Raw genomic sequence first — 25,613 nt, 5'->3', positions numbered from 1 at the left:
TGCCTCTAAAAATTAATAAAAAGTAAAATTAAATGTGAATAATAGCCTTAGTCTTCGAGTGTTATAGATTTGTGCAAAGAAGATTTGAAATTATTTTAATCTCAACTAACCCTTTGTATAGTAACTCACTTTATGTATAGATACATAGATGAAATTTGTGAATTAAGGTGATGAATAATTTTCAGAGTACTGATATAGCCCAGTTAAATGTATATTGAATGTTGAAGATGAAAGATAAGACACATGTGCAACATCTGGATATCTTTATTGTAGACGTTTCGCCATCCAGTGGCTTTATCAATACAGATTCTAGGACATAATAGGAAGACAGTAGAACTATATACAAAAGATGAGGTAATCAGTCCCTCAGCCTTGGAGTTAGTGTTCACAGCATCGTGATGGAGGAGAATCTGGAGCAAAGGCAAGAAAACTGGCGGTTATATAGGCGTCAGTGGATAGGGACGGGCAGCAGACGAGGGCATAGTCACTGGTAGGCGGGATTCCCCAGTGGAAGTAGGTCCTTCCCAAAGAGATGGGTTAGTTGCAGCAGCCGTGAAGAAGGTCTTGTAGATGTCCTCTGAACCAAGATTCCATGATGTTGCAGTGTCTGACAAGTTGTGCAAGAAAGGTATAAAATACCGACAATATGAAAGATAAGACACATGTGCAACATCTGGATATCTTTATTGTAGACGTTTCGCCATCCAGTGGCTTTATCAATACAGATTCTAGGACATAATAGGAAGACAGTAGAACTATATACAAAAGATGAGGTAATCAGTCCCTCAACCTTGGAGTTAGTGTTCACAGCATCGTGGTGGAGGAGAATCTGGAGCAAAGGCAAGAAGACTGGCGGTTATATAGGCGTCAGTGGATAGGGACGGGCAGCAGACGAGGGCATAGTCACTGGTAGGCGGGATTCCCCAGTGGAAGTAGGTCCTTCCCAAAGAGATGGGTTAGTTGCAGCAGCCGTGAAGAAGGTCTTGTAGATGTCCTCTGAACCAAGATTCCATGATGTTGCAGTGTCTGACAAGTTGTGCAAGAAAGATATAAAATACCGACAATATGAAAGATAAGACACATGTGCAACATCTGGATATCTTTATTGTAGACGTTTCGCCATCCAGTGGCTTTATCAATACAGATTCTAGGACATAATAGGAAGACAGTAGAACTATATACAGAGGACATCTACAAGACCTTCTTCACGGCTGCTGCAACTAACCCATCTCTTTGGGAAGGACCTACTTCCACTGGGGAATCCCGCCTACCAGTGACTATGCCCTCGTCTGCTGCCCGTCCCTATCCACTGACGCCTATATAACCGCCAGTCTTCTTGCCTTTGCTCCAGATTCTCCTCCACCACGATGCTGTGAACACTAACTCCAAGGCTGAGGGACTGATTACCTCATCTTTTGTATATAGTTCTACTGTCTTCCTATTATGTCCTAGAATCTGTATTGATAAAGCCACTGGATGGCGACACGTCTACAATAAAGACATCCAGATGTTGCACATGTGTCTTATCTTTCATATTGTCGGTATTTTATACCTTTCTTGCACAATGTTGAAGATATTGTATATTTAATAAGTAATAGTATTTTTAAGGGGTTAAGACGGAATAGATGGATTTGTGGATTTATTTACTGGAAGGGGATGAATCCAGACTGTGTGTTGTAAAGGTTTGAAAATTAATGAAGATCTATGTCTCAAGTAACATATCTATCTAGTCTGCTCAGACAATAATCATGTAGTATTGTGGCAGTATAAGTGCCTGTTTGCATTGTATTTGTATGTTAGTTAAGGATTTGTGTAAATGGTATGAGGGATTTATTTGGATTTTCATGAGGAATGAAGGCTTATTCAGTTTTACTAACTTGCAAACTTTTTGCTTGCAAGATATGATTACCCTGATTGCCTTTAAAGAATATGCATCATGGTGTTTTAATAATTTTTCATTTTACCTTCCCATAAAATAAAATATTTTTATTTTTAACCTTCCCATGTTACCTAGATTTGAGATGACACCTAGGATGCTGTTTCTGTACATCCTGACCATGATAATGGCCCAAAAAGGACCAGAATGTCTGAGTTTCATCTTCAGTTTCTTGATTTGAACACTTATGTCATGTGATTAAACAATTATATGATTTTCCAATTGTTCAAAATTTTAAAATTAAAAATCTGTTAATGTTACATAGGAATTTATGAAAGGCTTCCACTATGCTAAAATCTGTTAGGGGTATCCTGTAAACCACAGGATATGTTATACTTTCAGTGAAATTTTTTATATGTTCTTTGTTAATTGAACTTAATCTGATTGTCCTCAGTGTTGTTAGATTACACTGTTGAATATCCATTTTATTTGACTGTGGTGTCATAAAATACTTGACTTTGTTTTGTAAATTTCTTTGCTTTCAGTTCGGAATTCTTTGATGTTGTTTGGTGGTGTTACAGCCTTTGGTGGACTCACTCTTATTTTGACAAGTGTTATTCTCTTGCAAGGACTGCGTAAGGTAAGAATATGCCTTGTGTTTACACTGTGTTTGATCTAAACATTGAAATAAGACACTTGTAAAAGTAAAATCCCTGTTGAATTACAGCCCAGATGATCTCCAGTTACAGCAGTAATTTATAAATATTGGCAGTTTGGAGGGATATGTTGTGTATCTTTATACGTATATGCTTCTAAGCTGTTGTATTCTGAGCACCTCTGCAAAAACAGTGATAATGTGTGAGTGTGGTGAAAGTGTTGAATGATGATGAAAGTATTTTCTTTTTGGGGATTTTCTTTCTTTTTTTGGGTCACCCTGCCTCGGTGGGAGACGGCCGACTTGTTGAAAAAAAAAAAAAAATTATATTTTAGACTAATGATAGTAGAGGAGGGGGGAAGTGAGTGCGATCAGATATTTAAGAGTAGACAAGTTGGAAGATGGGTCTATAAAATACAAAATGAACCATAGAATAGACGAGGAAAAATGAGTAGGTGGTGTGTTAAGGCTCTTGGGGAAAGAAAGAAGTTAATGGAATGTATCTGAGTTTAATGGTGCCAACACTTAAATGAGTGTGAGGCCTGTGTTTTAAATGTTGCAGCAAGGAGGAGAGTGTTTGCATTGTAAATGTGATTCAGTGTGTGTTGTGAATACTATGCAGAGAATTCAGAGGGCTGAGGAGAGATTGTTGAGTATTTGGACATTTTAAGAGAGGATGGAGAAGAATAGGATGACCAAGAGTGTGGATAAAGCTAAGGTAGAGGGAAGGAGTAGTAGAGGTCATCTTAGGAAGAGTTGGAGGGACGGGGTAAGGAAGGTTTTGAGTCCTAGAGGCTTGAGCATCCAGCAGGGTTTTGTGAGCATATTAAATTGAAGTGGAGACAAGTAGTGCTTGGGGCTTGATGTGCTGTTGGGGTGTGAACAGGTTAACATTTGGGGAGGGCTTCATGAGAACCGGTTTTGAGGAAGTACATACTTGCCAGTGCTTGAAGAAATTGCCATCTTTTAATATTGTTCCTATATACATCTGTAAATGTGATGTAGATCATCAAAATATCATCCTTGGTTGAAGCAGGAGAAACTGAAAAGAATGTAGATTCTACACCATGGAGAACAATTCAAGTGTCTAGATTAGTCATTACACACTGATTTGCTCTCCCCCCCCCCATTGACATTTTCTCCAGTAATTTTTTTTGTCTCTAAGTAGTGAAAAACCCTCGATGTAATGGACTAATAGGGAGGAGCAGGTGACCAATAATTCTGATTATGGTTGCCGTGATCATAACAATATTGAACAATTTTGTAACCTTTGGACTTTGTTGTTTTCAAATCAGCTGACCCAACAGATTTTGTCCTAAGTTACTAGGCAGTAACTTAGTTGCAACTTAAGATGTAAGCAGCTTGTGCATAGTTCAGGAGTATATTCGTGTGTCATACCAGTTGTTAAAGATGACAGAAATAAGTTAATATGGAACCTAACAAAATTCTAGCTTTTCGGTTTTAAGTTTATTTCTTGTGTACAAATTAATCTAATGTCAAGGATTCTTTGTTGCTTTGTAGCTGTTTCATGAAGTATTTATCAGTCATAATCACGCTATTCTCCCTCCACTACAGGAAATGGAAATGCGTTTGGAGCCATGGATTTGGTGTATGGCAATCTTCACAATTTGGCGTTCACTTGTGATTATTTATGCATCAATCGTCAACGATATGGTGTTTACATATCACATTCTCATGTGCTTGTTATGGATACTCTTTATCCTAGGCAATGTGTATGCATGGTTGGTGGTGCACTCTTTCTACCATGAACTGTGTGAAGTCACGAGACTTGAGGATGTTGCAAGAGTAAAGGTAAGTAATGGCCAACAGATTAATTGTGGAATAAAATTAAATTTCTTTTTCTTATATCATTGGAGGATAGAAATTTATTTATTGGTTTGGTTACTAGTTATTCAAAAAAGTTTGGCAATATCTTAGTATGCTATTTTCTGTTAAAAAAATTAAACTGCAATGTACTACTTAAATTTCAACCAGGTTGAAATTTAAGTAGTTTGTTTGTGTAGTTATGCCTCTTGGTTTAATCAGGTTTATATAATCGTGGATATGATATTAAAATTGCATGATTACCTACAAATGACAGTTCAACTTTAGAAAACAAAGAAACTCCATTATGTCAAAAATATACAGTGGACCCTCCATTTTCGTGAAAACTCAATTCCAGAGAGTCTGACAAAGCTAAAATTCACAAAAACTGGAACCATTTTCCCCATAAGAAATAATGTAAATCCAATTAATCCATTCCAGACACCCAAAAGTATTAACAAAAAAATTGTTAAAAAAGTATTAACAAAAAAATTATTTAGAGATTAAATACATGTATAGATTTACATATAGAAAACAGTAGTAGGTTGGTAGACAGCAACCACCCAGGGAGGTACTACCGTCCTGCCAAGTGAGTGTAAAACGAAAGCCTGTAATTGTTTTACATGATGGTAGGATTGCTGGTGTCTTTTGTCTGTCTCATAAATATGCAAGATTACAGGTACGTCTTGCTACTTCTACTTACAATTAGGTCACACTACACATGCATGTACACGTTTATTTATACACACTCATCTGAGTTTTCTTTGATTTTATCTTAATAGTTCTTGGTCTTATTACTTTTCCTCTTATATCCATGGGGAAGTGGAATAAGAATCTTTCCTCCGTAAGCCATGCGTGTTGTAAAAGTCAACTAAAATGCCGGGAACAATGGGCTAGTAACCCCTTTTCCTGTAAAGATTACTAAAAAGAATAAGAAGAAGAAAATTGTCAAAGTGGGAAGTCTGAATGTGCGTGGATGTTGTGCAAATGATAAGAAAGAGATGATTGTGGATGTTATGAATGAGAAGAAACTGGATGTCCTGGCTTTAAGTGAAACAAAGCTGAAGGGGGTGGGAGAGTTTCAATGGAGAGGAATAAATGGGATTAGGTCAGGGGTTTCAAATAGAGTTAGAGCTAAAGAAGGAGTAGCAATAATGTTGAAGGATAAGCTATGGCAGGAAAAGAGGGACTACAAATGTATAAATTCAAGGATTATGTGGAGTAAAGTAAAGATTGGATGTGAAAAGTGGGTTATAGTAAGCGTGTATGCACCTGGAGAAGAGAGAAGTGTAGAGGAGAGAGAGAGATTCTGGGAAATGTTGAGTGAATGCGTGGGGAGTTTTGAATCAAGTGTGAGAGTAATGGTGGTTGGGGATTTCAATGCTAAAGTGGGTAAAAATGTTATGGAGGGAGTAGTAGGTAATTTTGGGGTGCCAGGGGTAAATGTAAATAGGGAGCCTTTAATTGAGCTATGTGTAGAAAGAAATTTGGTAATAAGTAATACATATTTTATGAAAAAGAGGATAAATAAATATACAAGGTATGATGTAGCACGTAATGAAAGTAGTTTGTTAGATTATGTATTGGTGGATAAAAGGTTGATGGGTAGGCTCCAGGATGTACATGTTTATAGAGGGGCAACTGATATATCGGATCATTATTTAGTTGTAGCTACAGTTAGAGTAAGAGGTAGATGGGAAAAGAGGAAGGTGGAAACAACAAGTAAGAGGGAGGTGAAAGTGTATAAACTAAGGGAGGAGGAAGTTCGGGCGAGATATAAGCGACTATTGGCAGAAAGGTGGGCTAGTGCAAAGATGAGTAGTGGGGGGGTTGAAGAGGGTTGGAATAGTTTTAAAAATGCAGTATTAGAATGTGGGGCAGAAGTTTGTGGTTATAGGAGGGTGGGGGCAGGAGGAAAGAGGAGTGATTGGTGGAATGATGAAGTAAAGGGTGTGATAAAAGAGAAAAAGGTAGCTTACGAGAGGTTTTTACAAAGCAGAAGTGTTATAAGAAGAGCAGAGTATATGGAGAGTAAAAGAAAGGTGAAGAGAGTGGTGAGAGAGTGCAAAAGGAGAGCAGATGAAAGAGTGGGAGAGGCACTGTCAAGAAATTTTAATGAAAATAAGAAAAAATTTTGGAGTGAGTTAAACAAGTTAAGAAAGCCTAGGGAAAGTATGGATTTGTCAGTTAAAAACAGAGTAGGGGAGTTAGTAGATGGGGAGAGGGAGGTATTAGGTAGATGGCGAGAATATTTTGAGGAACTTTTAAATGTTAAGGAAGAAAGGGAGGCGGTAATTTCATGCATTGGCCAGGGAGGTATACCATCTTTTAGGAGTGAAGAAGAGCGGAATGTAAGTGTGGTGGAGGTACGTGAGGCATTACGTAGAATGAAAGGGGGTAAAGCAGCTGGAACTGATGGGATCATGACAGAAATGTTAAAAGCAGGGGGGGATATAGTGTTGGAGTGGTTGGTACTTTTGTTTAATAAATGTATGAAAGAGGGGAAGGTACCTAGGGATTGGCGGAGAGCATGTATAGTCCCTTTATATAAAGGGAAAGGGGACAAAAGAGATTGTAAAAATTATAGAGGAATAAGTTTACTGAGTATACCAGGAAAAGTATACGGTAGGGTTATAATTGAAAGAATTAGAGGTAAGACAGAATGTAGAATTGCGGACGAGCAAGGAGGCTTCAGAGTGGGTAGGGGATGTGTAGATCAAGTGTTTACATTGAAGCATATATGTGAACAGTATTTAGATAAAGGTAGGGAAGTTTTTATTGCATTTATGGATTTAGAAAAGGCATATGATAGAGTGGATAGAGGAGCAATGTGGCAGATGTTGCAAGTATATGGAATAGGTGGTAAGTTACTAAATGCTGTAAAGAGCTTTTATGAGGATAGTGAGGCTCAGGTTAGGGTGTGTAGAAGAGAGGGAGAATACTTCCCAGTAAAAGTAGGTCTTAGACAGGGATGTGTAATGTCACCATGGTTGTTTAATATATTTATAGATGGGGTTGTAAAAGAAGTAAATGCTAGGGTGTTCGGGAGAGGGGTGGGATTAAATTATGGGGAATCAAATTCAAAATGGGAATTGACACAGTTACTTTTTGCTGATGATACTGTGCTTATGGGAGATTCTGAAGAAAAATTACAAAGGTTAGTGGATGAGTTTGAGAATGTGTGTAAAGGTAGAAAGTTGAAAGTGAACATAGAAAAGAGTAAGGTGATGAGGGTATCAAATGATTTAGATAAAGAAAAATTGGATATCAAATTGGGGAGGAGGAGTATGGAAGAAGTGAATGTTTTCAGATACTTGGGAGTTGACGTGTCGGCGGATGGATTTATGAAGGATGAGGTTAATCATAGAATTGATGAGGGAAAAAAGGTGAGTGGTGCGTTGAGGTATATGTGGAGTCAAAAAACGTTATCTATGGAGGCAAAGAAGGGAATGTATGAAAGTATAGTAGTACCAACACTCTTATATGGATGTGAAGCTTGGGTGGTAAATGCAGCAGCGAGGAGACGGTTGGAGGCAGTGGAGATGTCCTGTCTAAGGGCAATGTGTGGTGTAAATATTATGCAGAAAATTCGGAGTGTGGAAATTAGGAGAAGGTGTGGAGTTAATAAAAGCATTAGTCAGAGGGCAGAAGAGGGGTTGTTGAGGTGGTTTGGTCATTTAGAGAGAATGGATCAAAGTAGAATGACATGGAAAGCATATAAATCTATAGGGGAAGGAAAGAGGGGTAGGGGTCGTCCTCGAAAGGGTTGGAAAGAGGGGGTAAAGGAGGTTTTGTGGGTGAGGGGCTTGGACTTCCAGCAAGCGTGCATGAGCGTGTTAGATAGGAGTGAATGGAGACGAATGATACTTGGGACCTGACGATCTGTTGGAGTGTGAGCAGGGTAATATTTAGTGAAGGGATTCAGGGAAACCGGTTATTTTCATATAGTCGGACTTGAGTCCTGGAAATGGGAAGTACAATGCCTGCACTTTAAAGGAGGGGTTTGGGATATTGGCAGTTTGGAGGGATATGTTGTGTATCTCTATACGTATATGCTTCTAAACTGTTGTATTCTGAGCACCTCTGCAAAAGCAGTGATAATGTGTGAGTGTGGTGAAAGTGTTGAATGATGATGAAAGTATTTTCTTTTTGGGGATTTTCTTTTTTTTTTTTTTTTTGGGTCACCCTGCCTCGGTGGGAGACGGCCGACTTGTTGAAAAAAAAAAAAAATATAGAAAACAATGACAAATAAATATAAAGCACTTAATAAAATGGATAAGTGAACATTTAACATCACACTTACCTTTATTGAAGACTCTTGTTGGTGAATGGAACACGGGGAGGAGGAGAGAGGGAGGCGAGTTTATTATTTATTTATTTATTTATTTATTAATTTGAACATGATACAGTGAAGTACAAAAGAATACAGTAAAATGCAGCATGCCAAAGCCACTTGAATGCATAGCATTACTGGCAGGCTTAAAATTAACTAAGCAATGATATATTCGGTGGTACAAAAATTATTGTAAAACAGGTAACAAATTAGTACAAATGAGTATTACAAAGACAGGTCATATGGTCATTTACTGTGTTGCTGTGTAATCAGTAGAATGGAGTATTCTGTTAGGTAATGAAGTTAAATAGTAACAAAGTTTGATTGGGTCACAGGTTGACATTATGCTTCAATATGATGCTAATATCAACTCTACGGCTTATTTATCTATCACAATTCATCTAATATGGCATAATAAACAATAATAATAACATAGAAACATGACATATACTCTAGAATGAATATGTCATTACCTATGTGACGAGTGTGGTGGTGGTGGTGGTGTTGTTGGGTTTGTAAAAGCCATTGCCAGCATAAGCCATACATATAGTGGTGGTGGTGGTGGCAGCATTAGAGGCCACCACCATTAGTCACACTGAAACAATGTACGTAATTTATAAAAAACATTTTTGTTTTTTCAACAAGTCGGCTGTCTCCCACCGAGGCACGGTGACCCATTAAGAAAATACTTTCATCATCATTCAACACTTTCACCTCACTCACACATAATCACTGTCTTTGCAGAGGCACCCAGATACAACAGTTTAGAAGCATATATAACATGCCCTTCAAAACTGCCATTATCCCAAACCCCTCCTTTAAAGTGCAGGCATTGTACTTCCCATTTCCAGTACTCAAGTCAGGCTATATAAAAATACACATAACCGGTTTTCCTGAATCCCTTCACTAAATATTGCCCTGCTCGCACTCCAACAGCTCGTCAGGTTTCAAAAACCATTCATCTCCATTCACTCCTATCTAACGCGCTCACATATGCTTGCTGGAAGTCCAAGACCCTCGCCCACAAAACCTCCTTTACTCCCTCCCTCCAACCTTTTTGAGGACGACGCCTAGCCTGCCTTCATTCCACTTCAGATTTATATACTCTCTAAGTCATTCTAATTTGATCCATTCTCTCTAAATGAATAAACCACCCCAACAACCCCTCTTCAGCCCTCTGACTAATATTTTTAGTAACTTGACACCTCCTAATTTCCACACTCCAAATTCTCTGCATAATATTTATACCACGCATTGCCCTTAGACAGGACATATCCACTGCCTCCAGCCGCCTCCTCGTTGCAGCATTTGCAACCCAAGCTTCACACTCATATGAGAGTGTTGGTGCCACTATACTTTCGTACATTCCCTTCTTTGTCTCCATTGATGATGATTTTTGTCTCCACAGATACCTCAACACACCACTCACCTTTTTTCCTTCATCATTTCTATGGTTAACCTCATCCTTCATAAACCCATCCATCTACTACCACAGTGCTCTCAACACCAACTCCAAGGCTGAGGGACTGATTACCTCATCTTTTGTATATACTAGTTTTACTGTCTTCTAATTATGTCCTAGAATCTGCATTGATAAAAATGCTGGATGGCAAAACTTCTGCAATAAAGATAACCAAATGTTGCACATGTGTTTTAACTTTCATAATCCCATCCGCTGACAAGTCAACTCCCAAGTATCTGAAAACATTCACTTCTCCCATACTCCTTCTCTCTAATGTGATATCCAATTTTTCTTTATCTAAATCATTTGATACTCTCATCACCTTACTCTTATCTATATTCGCTTTCAACTTTCTACCTTTACACACCCTCTTTGGAATCTCTCATAAGCACAGTATCATCAGCAAAAAGTAAGTGTGTCAACTCCCATTTGTATTTGATTCCCCATAATTTAATCCCATCCCTCTCCCCAACACCCTAGCATTTACTTCTTTTACAACCCTATCTATAAATATATTAAACAACCATGGTGACATTACACATCCCTACCTAAGACCTACTTTTACTGGGAAGTAATCTCCCTCTCTCCTACACACCCTAATCTGAGCCTCACTATCCTCATAAAAAACTTTACAGCATTTAGTAACTTACTACCTATTCCATATACAGTGGACCCTCGCCTAACGCTATTAATCCGTTCCTGAGAGCTCAACGTTAGGCGAAATTATCGTTAGGCGAATTAATTTTCCCCATAAGAAATAATGGAAATAAAATTAATCCATTCATGACGCCCCAAAGTATGAAGAAAAAAATTTTTTTACCACATGAAATATTAATTTTAATACACACAAACTGAAGAAGACATGCACAGTTACATGACACTTACCTTTATTGAAGATCTGGTGATGATTGATGGGATGGGAGGAGGGGAGAGTGTTGATGGTGTTAGTGTTTAGAAGGGGAATCCCCTTCCATTAGGACTTGAGGTGGCAAGTCCTTTTCCGGGGTTACTTCCCTTCTTCTTTTAATGCCACTGGACCTCTGTCGCACAACATATCTGTCCATAGAGGCCTGTACCTCCCGTTCCTTTATGACATTCCTAAAGTGTTTCACAACATTGTCAGTGTACAGGTTGCCAACATGGCTTGCAATAGCTGTGTGAGGGGTGATTTTCATCAAAAAAGGTTTGCACTTTAAGCCACATTGCACACATTTCCTTAATCTTTGAAGTAGGCAACTTCCTCAATTTCTCTATCCCCTCCTCCGAAGCAGTTTCCTCAGGTGTGGCCTCTTGCTGTTGAAGATGATCCAGCAGCTCATCAGTGGTTAGTTCTTCATTGTCCTCCTCCACCAACTCTTCCACATCCTCCCCACTAACCTCCAACCCCAAGGACTTCCCCAATGCCACAATGGATTCCTCAACTGGCATAGGATTCCCAGGGTTAGCCTCAAACCCTTCAAAATCCCTTTTGTCTACACATTCTGGCCACAGTTTCTTCCAAGCAGAGTTCAAGGTCCTCTTAGTCACTTCCTCCCAAGCCTTACCTATAATGTTTACACAATTGAGGATGCTAAAGTGATCTCTCCAAAACTCTCTTAGAGTCAATTGAGTTTCTGAGGTCACTACAAAGCACCTTTCAAACATAGCTTTTGTGTACAGTTTCTTGAAGTTGGAAATGACCTGCAGGTCCATGGGCTGCAGGAGAGGAGTGGTATTAGGAGGCAAAAACTTGACCTTAATGAATCTCATTTCCGCAGAAAGTCGCTCTGCCACGTCTGAAAGATGACCAGGAGCATTGTCTAATACCAGGAGGCACTTAAGGTTTAATTTCTTTTCAGTTAGGTAATTTTTCCCAGTGGGGGCAAATGCATGGTGTAACCAGTCATAGAAAAAGTCCCTAGTGACACATGCCTTACTGTTTGCCCTTCACAGCACACACAAATTAGCCTTGAGGACATTGTTTTTCCTGAACACACTGGGAGTTTCAGAGTGATACACCAATAAAGGCTTCACTTTGCAATCACCACTAGCATTGGCACACATCAACAGAGTAAGCCTGTCTTTTATAAAGGCTTATGTCCTGGGAGTGCCTTTTCCTCCTGAGTAATGTACGTCCTGTTTGGCATTTTCTTCCAAAACAGGCCTGTTTCGTCACAAACACTTGTTCAGGTTTCAGTCCTTCACTGTCTATGTACTCCTTGAATTCCTGCACATATTTTTCAGCCGCTTTGTGGTCCGAACTGGCAGCCTCACCATGCCTTATCACACTATGTATGCCACTACGATTCTTAAATCTCTCAAACCAACCTTTGCTGGCCTTAAATTCATTCACATCATCACTAGTTGCAGGCATTTTTCCAATTAAATCGTCATGTAGCTTCCTAGCCTTTTCACATATGATCGCTTGAGAAATGCTATCTCCTGCTAGCTGTTTTTCGTTTATCCACACCAATAACAGTCTCTCAACATCTTCTATCACTTGCGATCTCTGTTTCGAAAACAAAGTTGCACCTTTGGCAAGAACAGCTTCCCTGATTGCCGTTTTCTTGGCCACAATAGTAGCGATGGTTGATTGGGGTTTTGTGTACAACCTGGCCAGCTCGGAGACATGCACTCCACTTTCATACTTAGCAATGATCTCTTTCTTCATATCCATAGTAATTCTCACTCTTTTTGCTGTAGGGCTGGCACTAGAAGCTTTCTTGGGGCCCATGGTGACTTATTTTGCAGGTGCAATCACTAAAAAGGCTATGATAATATGAAATGTTCCGATTGTATGCTTGGAAGCGACCGCGGTGGCTGGCTTGTAAACACTGGCACCCACGGAACAAGTGATGCGGGCTCAGGCCGCACGTGGATGCGTCTCGAATGAACCGCATTGAGCGAGTTTTTTAGCGCTAGCCGAGGCAAAATTTTTGCGTTAAAATGTATCGCTAAGCAGATTTAACGTTATGCGATGTGTTCGTTAGGCGAGGTTCCACTGTACTTTCAACATCTGCCACATTGCTCCCCAATCCACTCTTATCATATGCCTTTTAATCCATAAATGCAATGAAAACTTCCCTACATTTATCTAAATATTGTTTGCATATATGCTTCAATGTAAGCACTTGATCTACACATCCCCTACTCACTCTAAAGCCTCCTTGCTCATCTTCAATCCTACTCTGTCTTACCTCTAATTCTTTCAATAATAACCCTACTATACACTTTCCCTGGTATATTCAGTAAACTTATTCCCCTATAACTTTTACAATCTCTTTTGTCCCCCTTCCCTTTATATAAAGGAACTATACATGCTCTCTGCCAATCCCCAGGTACCTTCCCCTCTTTCATACATTTATTAAACAAAAATACCAACCACTCTAACACTATATCAACCCCTGCTTTTAACATTTCTGTCATGATCCCATCAGTTCCAGCTGCTTTACCCCCTTTCATTCTACGTAATGCCTCACGCGCCTCCCTCACACTCACATCCTGCTCTTCTTCACTCCTGAAAGATGTTATACCTCCCTGGCCAGTGCATGAAATTACCACCTCCCTTTCTTCATCAACATTTAAAAGTTCCTCAAAATATTCCTGCCATCTACCAAATACCTCCAGCTCCCTATCAACTAACTCCCCTACTCTGTTTTTAATTGACAAATCCATTCTTTCCCTAGGCTTTCTTAACTTATTTATCTCATTCCAAATTTTTTTCTTATTTTCTGCAAAATTTCTTGACAGTGCCTCTCCCACTCTATTATCTTTATAAATAAGAAATATTTACACTTACCTTGGAGGAGATGTTAGTTTAATTAGTTAGTTTGATGGAGGAGATGCTGGCAGAGTTTTTCTATCGCTTAATTGCTTAACTTACTTGCAGGAGTCGATAAAGGCTGGCACTATAGCCTTTATCGACTCCTGCTGCTTTAGTATCATACATATCACAGAATCACTAAATCACTGAAGAAGGCACATTCTCCCCTCTCTCTTCCTCCTCCACTTTGGTACTTTGCTACAAGTTCTTTCTTGAATTCTATAGTGTTTCTCGTGTTCTTTACCAACGGACTGGCACTAGGAGCTTTCTTTGGGCACATGGTGGCTTATGTTTCATATGACCTCGCAGGGTTATGTTCACTCGCCGAGAAACAATGCCAGACTGACTCAGAATGCTGTGTGCGCGCATGGGCACTCGGACATGTTCCATATAACCGACAAAAACAGAGGAAAGTAACGAAAACAGAGCCTGTATATTTACGAAAGAAGTCGGTGATAACTGAAATTCATGAAAACAGAGCCTAACGAAAACAGAGGGTTCACTGTACCATAAAGGAAGCCACAATTTTCCTATTATTTTAACAAACATTTTAAGGTAATGAAGAATTAGTCAAGTGAATTGTTGTCTTGCTGTAAAGGAACCTCAGTTTTTGTTATTATGTTTGATCGTTGATTTTTAAGGGATGTTTAACTGGCTCTTACTTTAATAGAAAGAAAAGAAATAGATCTTGGAGATAAGAGGAAAAATTATATGAAATAATGGTAATTGACTTTGATTTTTTTACATTAGGTGAATACAGTAGGGCCCCACTTTACAGCGTTTCACTTTACAGCTTTCCGCTAATACGATCATTTCAAATTAGTATGACCAAAACTCTCTATACGACTTCCCCCACCTGACTTTCTAATACAATCACTGCACACCACCCAGTTTGTTTATATTCTCCGTGAGCTCTGTAAGCACTACGTCTCTCCATTATGTCTGGAAACTCCAAAATTTCAAGTGTTTTTAAAAGTTATTTCATATTATATCTTCTTTCAACACACCAGCCGTATCCCACCGAGGCAGGGTGGCCCAAAAGGAAAAACGAAAGTTTCTCCTTTTACATTTAGTAATATATACAGGAGAAGGGGTTGCTAGCCCCTTGCTCCTGGCATTTTAGTCGCCTCTTACAACACGCATGGCTTACGGAGGAAGAATTCTGTTCCACTTCCCCATGGAGGTAAGAGGAAATAAACAAGAACAAGAACTAGAAAGAAAATAGAAGAAAACCCAGACGGGTGCATGTATATATGCTTGTACATGTATGTGAAGTGTGACCTAAGTGTAAGTAGAAGTAGCAAGACGTACCTGAAATCTTGCATGTGTATGAGACAGAATAAAAAGACACCAGCAATCCTACCATCATGTAAAACAATTACAGGCTTTCGTTTTACACTCACTTTGCAGGACGGTAGTACCTCCCTGGGCGGTTGCTGTCTACCAACCTACTACCTAGGATTTTATATATACTACTCTGATAATTATACTTATGTATACCTGTACCTAAATAAACTTACACACTGTGCTGGCATGCAGGTACACATTAAAATCAGTAAGAATGTCTTATGTCTCGAAACACCATATTAGTAATGATAATCACCGAGTCTCATTAAATGTTGTATATTACGTTAATATACACATTTTCATTAAGCCATCTATGATATTTTTTCAAAATTATATAATAAACACGATACATAGCATATAAAGATGGTAAATACACCCCACAGTAGAATAAATTAACATAAATATGAGATGTGGTAGCCAGACAACTTGTATGAGTGACGGCAAGAATAACGTTTTCTCTAGTCCAACATAAGAGAAAATGTGTTACTGGGCATAACTGTAGAAAAGTATTCCTTTTATATGCCTTCACTGAGAGCGTCATTTCTTCTAAAAATGGTGTTACATGAGAATGGGAGTGTTCCTCTTTATTTATTCTACCATATCAACGTAGAGACAACTTGTACACAATGTAACTTGTACACAAACCAGACATGTCCACCTGGTTTGTTTACAAAACTGGCATTCGCCCGGTTTGTTTACATAGCTCTGCGAGTGTCCTCTCTCATGTACTCATTCTCTCTCTCTCTCTCTCTCTCATTTATTTGTTTTATCTCATTTACTCACCTCTGACCATACATTAAGACTAAAAATATTTTAGGATAAGTAATGAGTGACCTGTACATGCATTTCATTGCTCTGGGATGCTTAAATATCATAGAATATTATGTGTGGGTGGGTTGGCCTGGTATGGTAGCCTGGCTGGCTACCATACATACCACACTTGATTTCTTACAATAAATACTACTCATCTCACCCTAGATTAAGACTACAAATATTTTAAGGTAAGTAATGAGTGTACTATATGTGTACTTTACTTTTTTATTGTTTTTAATGCCTAGTTCTATTGCTAACTTAATATATGTTAGTGTAAACTTGTTATCTAGTATTTGTATGTATTTATAAGTGGAAAAAAAGGTGTTCCACTTTACGGCGATTTTCGCTTTACGGCGGTAGTCTGGAACCTAACCTGCCGTATAAGTGGGGCCCTACTGTATTGTCTTGTTGTTATTTATTATATAGCAAGCAGTTTATTGTTGACATTTCATTCTGTGAGTAATGCTAACTTTTGCAGTTTAACAGTGACTGTCTAGAAGGATGGATCATCTTGATTTACAGAGATTTTTAATAGGATATCCTTTAATACAGTATGAGATATTTCTAGGGAAGCTTGTTTGCATGCTGCATGAAATTCTGTCTGTAAGAAACTTTAATATAGATTAGATATAAAGGTCATCGGGAAATCAGTGTCACTATCTTCTACCAATTTTCTAAAACTGGGGCTTTCAGATGTTTGCATGTGTCTACTTTTAATTTACTGTTGAACCTGCTGAAATTTTTGTAATTATTTTACAATATTTAAGATAAATGGCATGCAGTTCTTAAGTTTTTTTTTTTCCAAGGAATGAGATTTAAGTATTTACTAAAAGATTGTGATTATAGCACTGCCTTAAGTTGCAGTTTCTTAAGTTCTTAAATACACGCTATCTTATTTATTTCCTCACTGAGATGTGTGAACTTCACTATATAAATAAATTACCATAATCCTTTTGATGTCTTATTCTTAATAACAAAATAGTTTTTTAATTGTCCTTGTTTTGAAAAGTGTAAAAGCCACAAAAAGTATATATTAATCTTATTTTATTTTTGTTTAAAGATGTTAAAACATTTTGTTTGAAGCTAAGAAAATCAGTATCTCTTTATAAATCTACTTTATCAGGTGTTTGTGTTTCTTGTGCTTCCTTAATTTCCTGCACCCTTTTACAGATCGACACAATGAGCACCATGGGTTACAGTTCACGCCCCACGACTCCAGGGGCACGTTCTACCATTTCCACACAGATGGACTATAAAGTTTAGAAGCAGAAATTTATAAAATAAATTCCTTACCAAATGGTCATAACTTTTTTAGTGCTGTATCACCCCTCTGGGTTTAGCACTTTCCCTATGAAAAAACAATAATAATAATAATAATAATAATAATACTAAAAATAATAATACTGTAATAATTAATAATAATAGTAGTTTTGGAAAATAAATATACATTTTTTCCATGTCATACTTCGTATGGGGTAAAATGTATTGTATTATTAGAATCTTAAGTTACAGGAAATACAAAAACTGGGAGCGAAGATAAGGGAAGAATGGGCCAGGTATTTGCTTTAAGGCATATTGGTATTACTTAGCCAAGGTACTTTTGGGAAAGTGAAGAGAAGTTGCAAAGGGCAATGAAGGAATTTGGGAGGGTTTGTAAAAGAAAAATATTAAAGATTTACAGAAAAAAAAGTGTGATAAAAGTAACAAAAAAAAAAAATATCCTAGACAATGAAGGATTGGATATTAGATTGAAAGGAGGGAGTATGGAGGAAGTAAATACATTGTCATATTTGGGAAAGGGCATTTCAGCAAGTGAGTCTATAAAAGAGGTGAACCCTAGAATAGACAAGGGAAAAAAAAAGGTGAGTTGTGCATTGAGGCATCTGTGGAGACAGAACTTTATCCATAGAAGAAAAAAGGAGTAATGTTACAGACTGGGGTGGTAGGGGTTGTCCTAGAAAAGGATGGAGAGAATGGGTAAAGGAGGTTTTGAGTGCTAGTGACTTGAACATTTAACAGTCTTTGTGAGCACATTAAATTGTAGTGGAGACAAGTGGTAGTTAAGAATTGATGCACTGTTGGAGTGGGAACAAGGTAGCATTTATGAAGGGATTTGGGGAAATTGGTTAGCTGAATTTAAGTCCTGCTGGTGGGAAGTACAGTGTTTGCACTTGAAAGAAGGGGTGATGTTGCAGTTTGTAGAGTCATCTGAACTGTGATGTTAGCACACTTCTGGCAAAGCAGGAATTGAGTGATTGTGCTTCCTCTTTTTTTTTTGAGGGAAGGGGGTCACTACCTTGGTGGGAGATGGCCAATGTATTTAAAAAAAAAAACTGATAAAGATAACAAGCTATTTGTTACATTTTTGAATTTGGAAAAGGCATGTATAGTAGGTGGGGGTATAGGAACAATGTGGATATTGAATAGGTAGTAGGTTATTGGAAGCAGTAAAAGAGTTTGAGTAGTGAGGCTCAGGTTTAGCTGTGTATGAGTGAGGGGGGACAATTTTCCAGCAAAAATAATTCTTAGACCAGGATATGTGATTGTTTAATATAGTTAGAGATGGGGTTGCAAAAGAAATGAATGCTTGAGTGATAGGAATGACCGTGGTCTTTAATGATAATGAAACTGATATAAAGTGGTGGTTGCTCTTTGCTGATGACAGTGCTTTGTGAGATCCTGAACAGATGTTGCAAAGTTTGGTGGAGGAGCTTGGGAGGATATGCAAAAGAAGGAACCTGAAAGTGGTGGTAGGAAAAAAAAAAGATGATTAGAGTTAGAAAAAAGATCAGGCACTGAAAGATTGAGGAAGCAAATATATTTTTGTGTTTGGGAGAGGATGTGTTGGAAGATGGGTGTATGGGAGATGAGGGGATATGTATATATGAGGACAAAAAGGTACATAGTTGGATTGTTGAAGGGCTTGTGGAAAGAAAGATATTGGGCAGTGGAGATAAAAATAAGAATATACCAGAGTATAGTAGTATCTTTGTTTTTATAAGAACTCAGCATGGTCTTGAAATGTTGTAGTGAGGAGGAGGCTGGAGGAGATAGACCCCTCTAAGGAAATGGACCTGTGCTCTCCTTTCCCAGGGAAGTGAAATACAGATTGCTTATTCATGGGGAGAATTCTAAACCCATAAGGGTTTAGGGCTCCCCACTGAATGTATAACAATAATAATATTGGTGGTAATGGAGGTGCCATGCTTGACATCAGTTTTGTGTTGTGAATATTATGCAGGGAATAGGGATCTTAAGAATTAGAAGATGGTGTGGGGTTACACAAGGTATAGGTGGTGACAGACATTTATTTATTTTATCAGCTTTGCGACACTTGTCTCCACCTATGAACGGTATAATTTGGAGGGTAGAGGAGGGGTTTTGAGTTAGTTTGGTCATTTAGAAAACATGGATCAGGATTGACTGACCAAGAGAGATTTACAAATCCAGGATGGATAAAGGAAATAGTAGAGGGAGTGGGTTAAGAAGGTTTCAAGTGGTATGGGTTTGAGCAGGCATATGTAAACATGTTGATAAAAGTGGGAAACTTGTTCTGAGGGCAGGAAGTATAGTGCATGTACTGTGAAGTATGAGTATGGGATGTTGCTATTCCTTGTCACTTGAATTAGTGATGATGAATGTTTTTTTGTTTCTTTGGGTCATCTGCCTTGGTGGAATGTGCTATAAAAAACAGATGTTCAAGTATGAACTCTTTAAACTAAAACACATCTGCAGTAACTTTGATGCCTTCATTAAAGTATCATGTAAAATTGCAACATCATAACACCTTAATATAAGTCATGTAAAAATTGCATCCGAATACTTTGATGCTGGCTTTATTATAGCATACTACAGTATTAGTTATTAGTTGTAATAAAATAACTATTAAAATGTGTATATCTAATCTAGGGTCATTTAGTGTGTGTTATATTGGTAAGGTAAATTGAACAATTTACTTTTAGCCATAATTTTGTTTGCGCACAATTAAATTGGATCTGTTGAATTGAAGGAATAATGTGAAGCATTATAAAGTGTTTTTGATAATTTTGTTAAAGTTTTCACATTAGTTTATGATTGCTTCAGATGTGTGTGTACATTATTAACATTGGTGGAGTGTCTGCACAATAATGATTTGAGGTTTTAATTACAGTAAAAATCTCTGTTCAACTGTTTGCCATACCATGTCAGTAAATTCTGTACAGATTTATAGATCTTTAAGGTAATCTTAAATTTTGTTTCCCAAAAGTGGGAATGTGAATTTCCTTGGTGATTGTTTGATTATTGCAACAATCATCACCCATGTTATATTCCTGTATTTCAGATGGAGACAATGAGCTCATTCACAGCCTCACGACCCACTACACCGGGTGCGAGGTCTGATGCTTCAGCTAAGATGATCGCTTGAACATTAATACAGGACAGGATCAAAATTGGGTATCAGCTAAGGAAAAGCAGGTTAATTGCTAATGGTTATCAGGTTTTTTAGAAGTCTGTTTCTAACCACAAAATAGGTTAGAAAGTATAGTAAAACCTTTTTGGAAGTATTTTGAATTAAAATAATGATAGTGCACAGTAATTGAAATCATGAAAATATATACTTTTTGCTGAATTATGATGATAATTTTCATGATTTTCAGCCTTATTTGTAACTACAGAGCTCAATATTTTTCACATTCGTAGTATGGATACAAGTTGACATTATTCTTTAAGATACTCCTAGATGATTTTAATGTAACAGTGATTTTTATAAATTTTGTTTCCGTGGCATGAATTGTCAGACTGAAAAGGTTTTGCTGTATGAAACTATTGGTCTTATATGAAGTATGCACTTATTTCTTCTTACCACTAAGTCCCTATGCTTTCTTTTGTAAACAAGTACTGAAAAACACTCCTCTTTTTGATCACTTAAGTAATTAAACTCTTCGGTGTAATAGATCTGATGGTGACAGTTATCTTTTAACCCGTAAACGGTCCAAACGTATATATACGTTTTTTCAACATTTGAAAGTAGTATGTAAAAAAAGTAGATCTTCTTTTTGTTTTTCTACATTTGAAAATGTGTAAAAAAACTTTGATCTACTTTTTTTTTTTGTTATATTTGAAAATATGTAAAAAAAACTTAGATCTACTTTTGTAGCACTACACATGTGAATGTAGATCTGCTTGGACCGTTTACGAGTTAAACACTACCATGGGGAAAGGGACAAGAGTATTCTTTCTTCCTTGGTGGCTCTTTCATTAGCTGCTCTATTGCTGATGCTTGATGCTTTTCTATATTCTGTACAGCAGGGGCTCTCAATTTTTTTTTTTATAGGCTATGTACCCCCTGCCATATTATGACTGAATCCACACACTCCCGATCACCTTTGTTAATGAAACTTACTATGTTTACAGCAGCATGACTCATGATTCACATTCATTACCTTTGTTATACAAATGTATTTACAGCTACATTAATGACCCTTGTGGGTTTAGCACTTGGTGTTGAATGTAATAAAATCTTTTGAATGTGAATGCTAATACAGAATAATATTAAGAATTATGTCAATATGTGATGATAATATTAATATGTTGCCACTTATCAGTATGATGGATGAATGCATTTCGGCACAAAAAGTCAGTAAAGTCGGGAACAACTGAAGACAGTTTCACTCCTAGATCTGTTATGTATGCTTATCCATATATGGAGACTTCTGATATGTGTTTCTTTGTTCTAGCTTCATTATAATCAGTAAAAAAGAAAAAACTGACAGATCCTCTAACATGCATCTAAAAACACAAGATAACAAATGTACATTTTACACTATACATGACAGCAGCCAGTAATACCATACACCTTCTTGCTATGAACACAGCCAACAAACTTAACTTCCGCCTCCCTCATGCACATAAAACTGGAAATACAGTATCTAGCTCAACACCAAATTGATTTGTTTGCCTTGTATTCTCATAACACATCAAATGGTAAAAATAAAAGGAGAAACAAAGTCATACATTTTCACTCATGCCAACTAGAATCTGAGGCACTTGTGTATGGAAGTCATGAATCATGATTCCCAAATGAGTGTAAGCATTATAAATTCCACCACTGCAGAATTTTTCTTGTGCACCCATAAAAATTTTATTTTAACAATTCATAAGTGCTAAACCCATGTGGGTCATTCAGTGCAAGCCTGGTAGAGGCTTGATTCTCCATCTGCTGAGTGTGAGACAGACATGCTTCCTATTTATTCTTCCCTATAGTATATCCTAGTGCACCCATGGAGGTCTACTTTCATACCCCTGGGGTATGAAAGTAGACCTGGGATATGAAAGTAGCTTGGGAACTGCTGCTTTTTTATATACTTTCACTTAATATTTTTTATAATTTTTTATATTTTTCTTTTCCTTTTTGCCTATTTGTCTTTGCCACTTTTTTCCTTGTACTTTCTGTCTTAATACTGTTGATATGGTAAATCCTCGATTCAGTGGACTTGGGAAATATGAGACAAAATCACCATTAGCAGGGAATAGTTTATAATCTGGCCACCAGAGAGCAGCAGCTACTGGGTTGAAATTTTACCTACCCACATGTGAGATCTTGCTGCACACTGAGATCTTAAAAAAAAAACTGTTAGAGTGGAAGTTTGACTTGCATAATCTACAGGTTGAACTGCAAACCACCAATTCATGATCTGTGTGCTTAAGGGTTAAGGGAGTTTAAATGTTAGGGAAGAGTCTGCATAAGATGTACCTCTTGAGAAAGAATTCCAAAAGAGAGAGCAAGTCATATTAGAGGTAGTTGGCCAGGTTTGTTGGTACTATGTAGATTTTTTGCAATACTTCTTCCACTTGTTATTGGTTCTTAGCTGTGTCCATAAACTTTTAGTTATGACATCCTTCACTACTGTGCGTCTGTACCAAAATCCTGTCATATTTGTATTAATGTATCTGTATCATCAAAGCCTTATTTGCTTCATTGTAGTCAACCCTTTGATGATGTCAGTTTTACCTCCACTGTGCCTTGGTTTTTATATTATGGGTCAGTGGCAACCAAAGTTTTATTATATATTCTAGTATATTAACTAAGAGATTGCATAGTCACAAAATTTGTTCCATTAGTTTTTACATTTTTTTATAATATATTCTGGCACATATTAGTGTACGTATATATTTATAAGCATGTACTTTAGGCCAAATAAATATTTATTGTTATGTTTTGTAAGTTATAAATGGCCACAATAGTTTTTTAAATTGAAAGTAAGTCTTCAATATTTAACACTGGCCATCTCCCACTGAGGTAGGGTGACCTAACAAAGAAGAAAACACTTTAACTGCCAATCACTGTTTTGCCAGAAGGGTGCTGACATAGTTCAGATGCCCCTCCAAAATGCAGCATCCCCACCCATTCCTCCTTCAGAATGCTGACTTCTCACCTCCAGGGCTCAAGTCTGGCTAACCAGTTTCTTTGAATCTCTTTGTAAGTGTTACCTTGCTTACACCCCACTCCTCCACTCACTCCTATCTAATGCGCTCACACAAGCCTGTTGCGTGTCCAAGCATGCAAAAGGCTTGTGTGAGAACAAGGGAAAAATCTTTATTTATTGTATATTTTATTATTTTTGTGAGTATTGCATGTATAAACATGTATACACTTATGCTATGTGTTAAGATTAAGAACTGTCATTAACAAAAAAATCTTAATTTAAATTTTCACTAAATGTGTTCAATAAGGCAAAATAAGTTTGATGAATGGCTGGTGCACATTTGAAATGCCATAAAAAATTCACAACATATATCTTGGAAAATCCTTTGTTTACCAAATACTTCATGGTAATTAAGTGATATGGTCATGTATTATGAACGAATATTGGATTTTGCAAACAAACAATTGAATGTAGTCAAATATTGTAGCTCTTAAGTTCATAAATAGATTAACACATGTTTCATTGTTTATTAACTCTTAAAATTGGATGAGTTTAGTTGGATAAAACAATTATAATGGGATAAAATCTACAGAACAGTGTAATTTCTTTTCATCTTAGTGTATACTACATATAAGTGTATCCAATACATGTATACTTATATTAGTATGTATATATAGTGGAACCTCTACTACCCACAGGTCTCTTCCACCTAAAACTGTAGGATACAACACCTGACAGTAATAAATTTATATGATGCTTTCATAAAAAAAAATACTAATAATAAATAAAATTACCACAGTGTTTTGTGTGATGGTGGTGATGAGATTTTTGCAATTTGAGGATGGGGGGTATGGTAGTGAATTGTGGAGGAGGGCGATAGGACTGACTCTGTGACACCACACATCACTGACTTTATGCTGTTTGTTGACTGTCCAGGTGTCTAGGACAACACATGATCTGGTTAATGCTGTGATCATCCCTCGTCTTAGTTGAGGCTTTATCCTTTTACGGACAGTTAGCCATTGACTTAAAGAATACTTTTACAGGTGGTATAGTTTCATTATTATTACTGCAGCATGATTGTACAAATATTGATGCTGCAACATAAAAAACTTAAAACTTTGTGAGTACTCCTACTGGTGACACTCAGAAACTTGTATTGCACTCTTTCTCACTTGTCATGTGATGGTTCTCCCACTACAAAAATCTATTGAGGTTAAAGAATGGAACAGTGCAGTAGTGTTTTTAGTAGCTTAATAATAAGTGTCACTGCTTATATCAGCAAAGGATTGTTAGTGTTAATGTACATTCTTCAAAACTTGTCTTCCACCTACAGTACATTAATGTAATTGTTTCTTGCTATTTGTGTATTCTGTGTTATGTTTTGAATACATGTTTGTGTACATATATCTGTGTACTGTGCAGTGGTAGTGTATTTTATTAGCAACTGTATGAATGTTGGTACAGTAAGACTCATTATATCTGAAGCAATCTAGGGCACTTCTGGCCCTTTCATTCCTCCTAGGAACTATCCCTCCCTGGTCCCCCCTTTTTTTTATTCTTTTTTTTTTTATTTTTATTTTTTCTTTTTTTTTTTCTTAAAAACAAAAAGAAAGAAGTAACCTAACCATGGAGTCCCCAATCCATGACCCTGCTACCCCCGGGCCCCTTATTGTTACCGCACCCCGTTCTGACCTTGCCTCGTCTTTTGGCCACTCTTCGGACACTCCTAAGGCCCTTGTACCTTTTGCTGGTGCTGTTTCGTCACCCGCTTCAGGTGCCAGGGTTTCGACTGACTCCTTCGATTTGTCTGACCTCCGCTCTCCTTTGACTATGCTTCCGGCCTCTCCCGCTACGGTGCGGCAATTTTCGAATCGCCAGCCCGTCCCACGTCAGACCAACTCTGGTCCCACTTCTAAACGCCAGCGACAATCTCCTGATGATGTTACTTCGTAACCTTCCCATTCTACTCGGAAAAGACGGACACGTCATGCACTCCCTCTCCACACTCAGTTTTGGAGCACACAATGGACTAAATTCTTTACTTTAAGACCAACTTCTACTGCCTATCTATCCGACCATAGTACGTATTGGC

General features: G+C 37.6%; 1 protein-coding gene across 6 annotated transcripts in view; it reads left to right on the top strand.

Moving 5' to 3' along the window:
* pasi2 (Protein) overlaps positions 1-24,911 on the top strand; it is a 59,393-nt gene extending 34,482 nt beyond the window's left edge. For 4 of the 6 annotated variants that reach the window (XM_053770836.2, XM_053770835.2, XM_053770837.2 and 1 more), the window contains 4 exons: positions 2,422-2,516; positions 4,107-4,343; positions 17,283-17,369; positions 20,434-24,911. In XM_053770836.2, the coding sequence (XP_053626811.1) occupies positions 2,422-2,516; positions 4,107-4,343; positions 17,283-17,369; positions 20,434-20,517 (503 nt within the window). In that variant the 3' untranslated portion in view covers positions 20,518-24,911. Of the gene's footprint in view, positions 1-2,421; positions 2,517-4,106; positions 4,344-17,282 lie in introns of all 6 variants that reach the window. The other 2 variants (XM_070095878.1, XM_070095870.1) reach the window with 2 other exon arrangements.
* Positions 24,912-25,613: the final 702 nt, after the last annotated feature.

This window comes from Cherax quadricarinatus, chromosome 4 (genome assembly GCF_038502225.1).
Source record: "Cherax quadricarinatus isolate ZL_2023a chromosome 4, ASM3850222v1, whole genome shotgun sequence".
Classification (NCBI taxonomy): domain Eukaryota; kingdom Metazoa; phylum Arthropoda; class Malacostraca; order Decapoda; family Parastacidae; genus Cherax; species Cherax quadricarinatus.
This window is presented reverse-complemented; position numbering and strand designations above follow the sequence as displayed.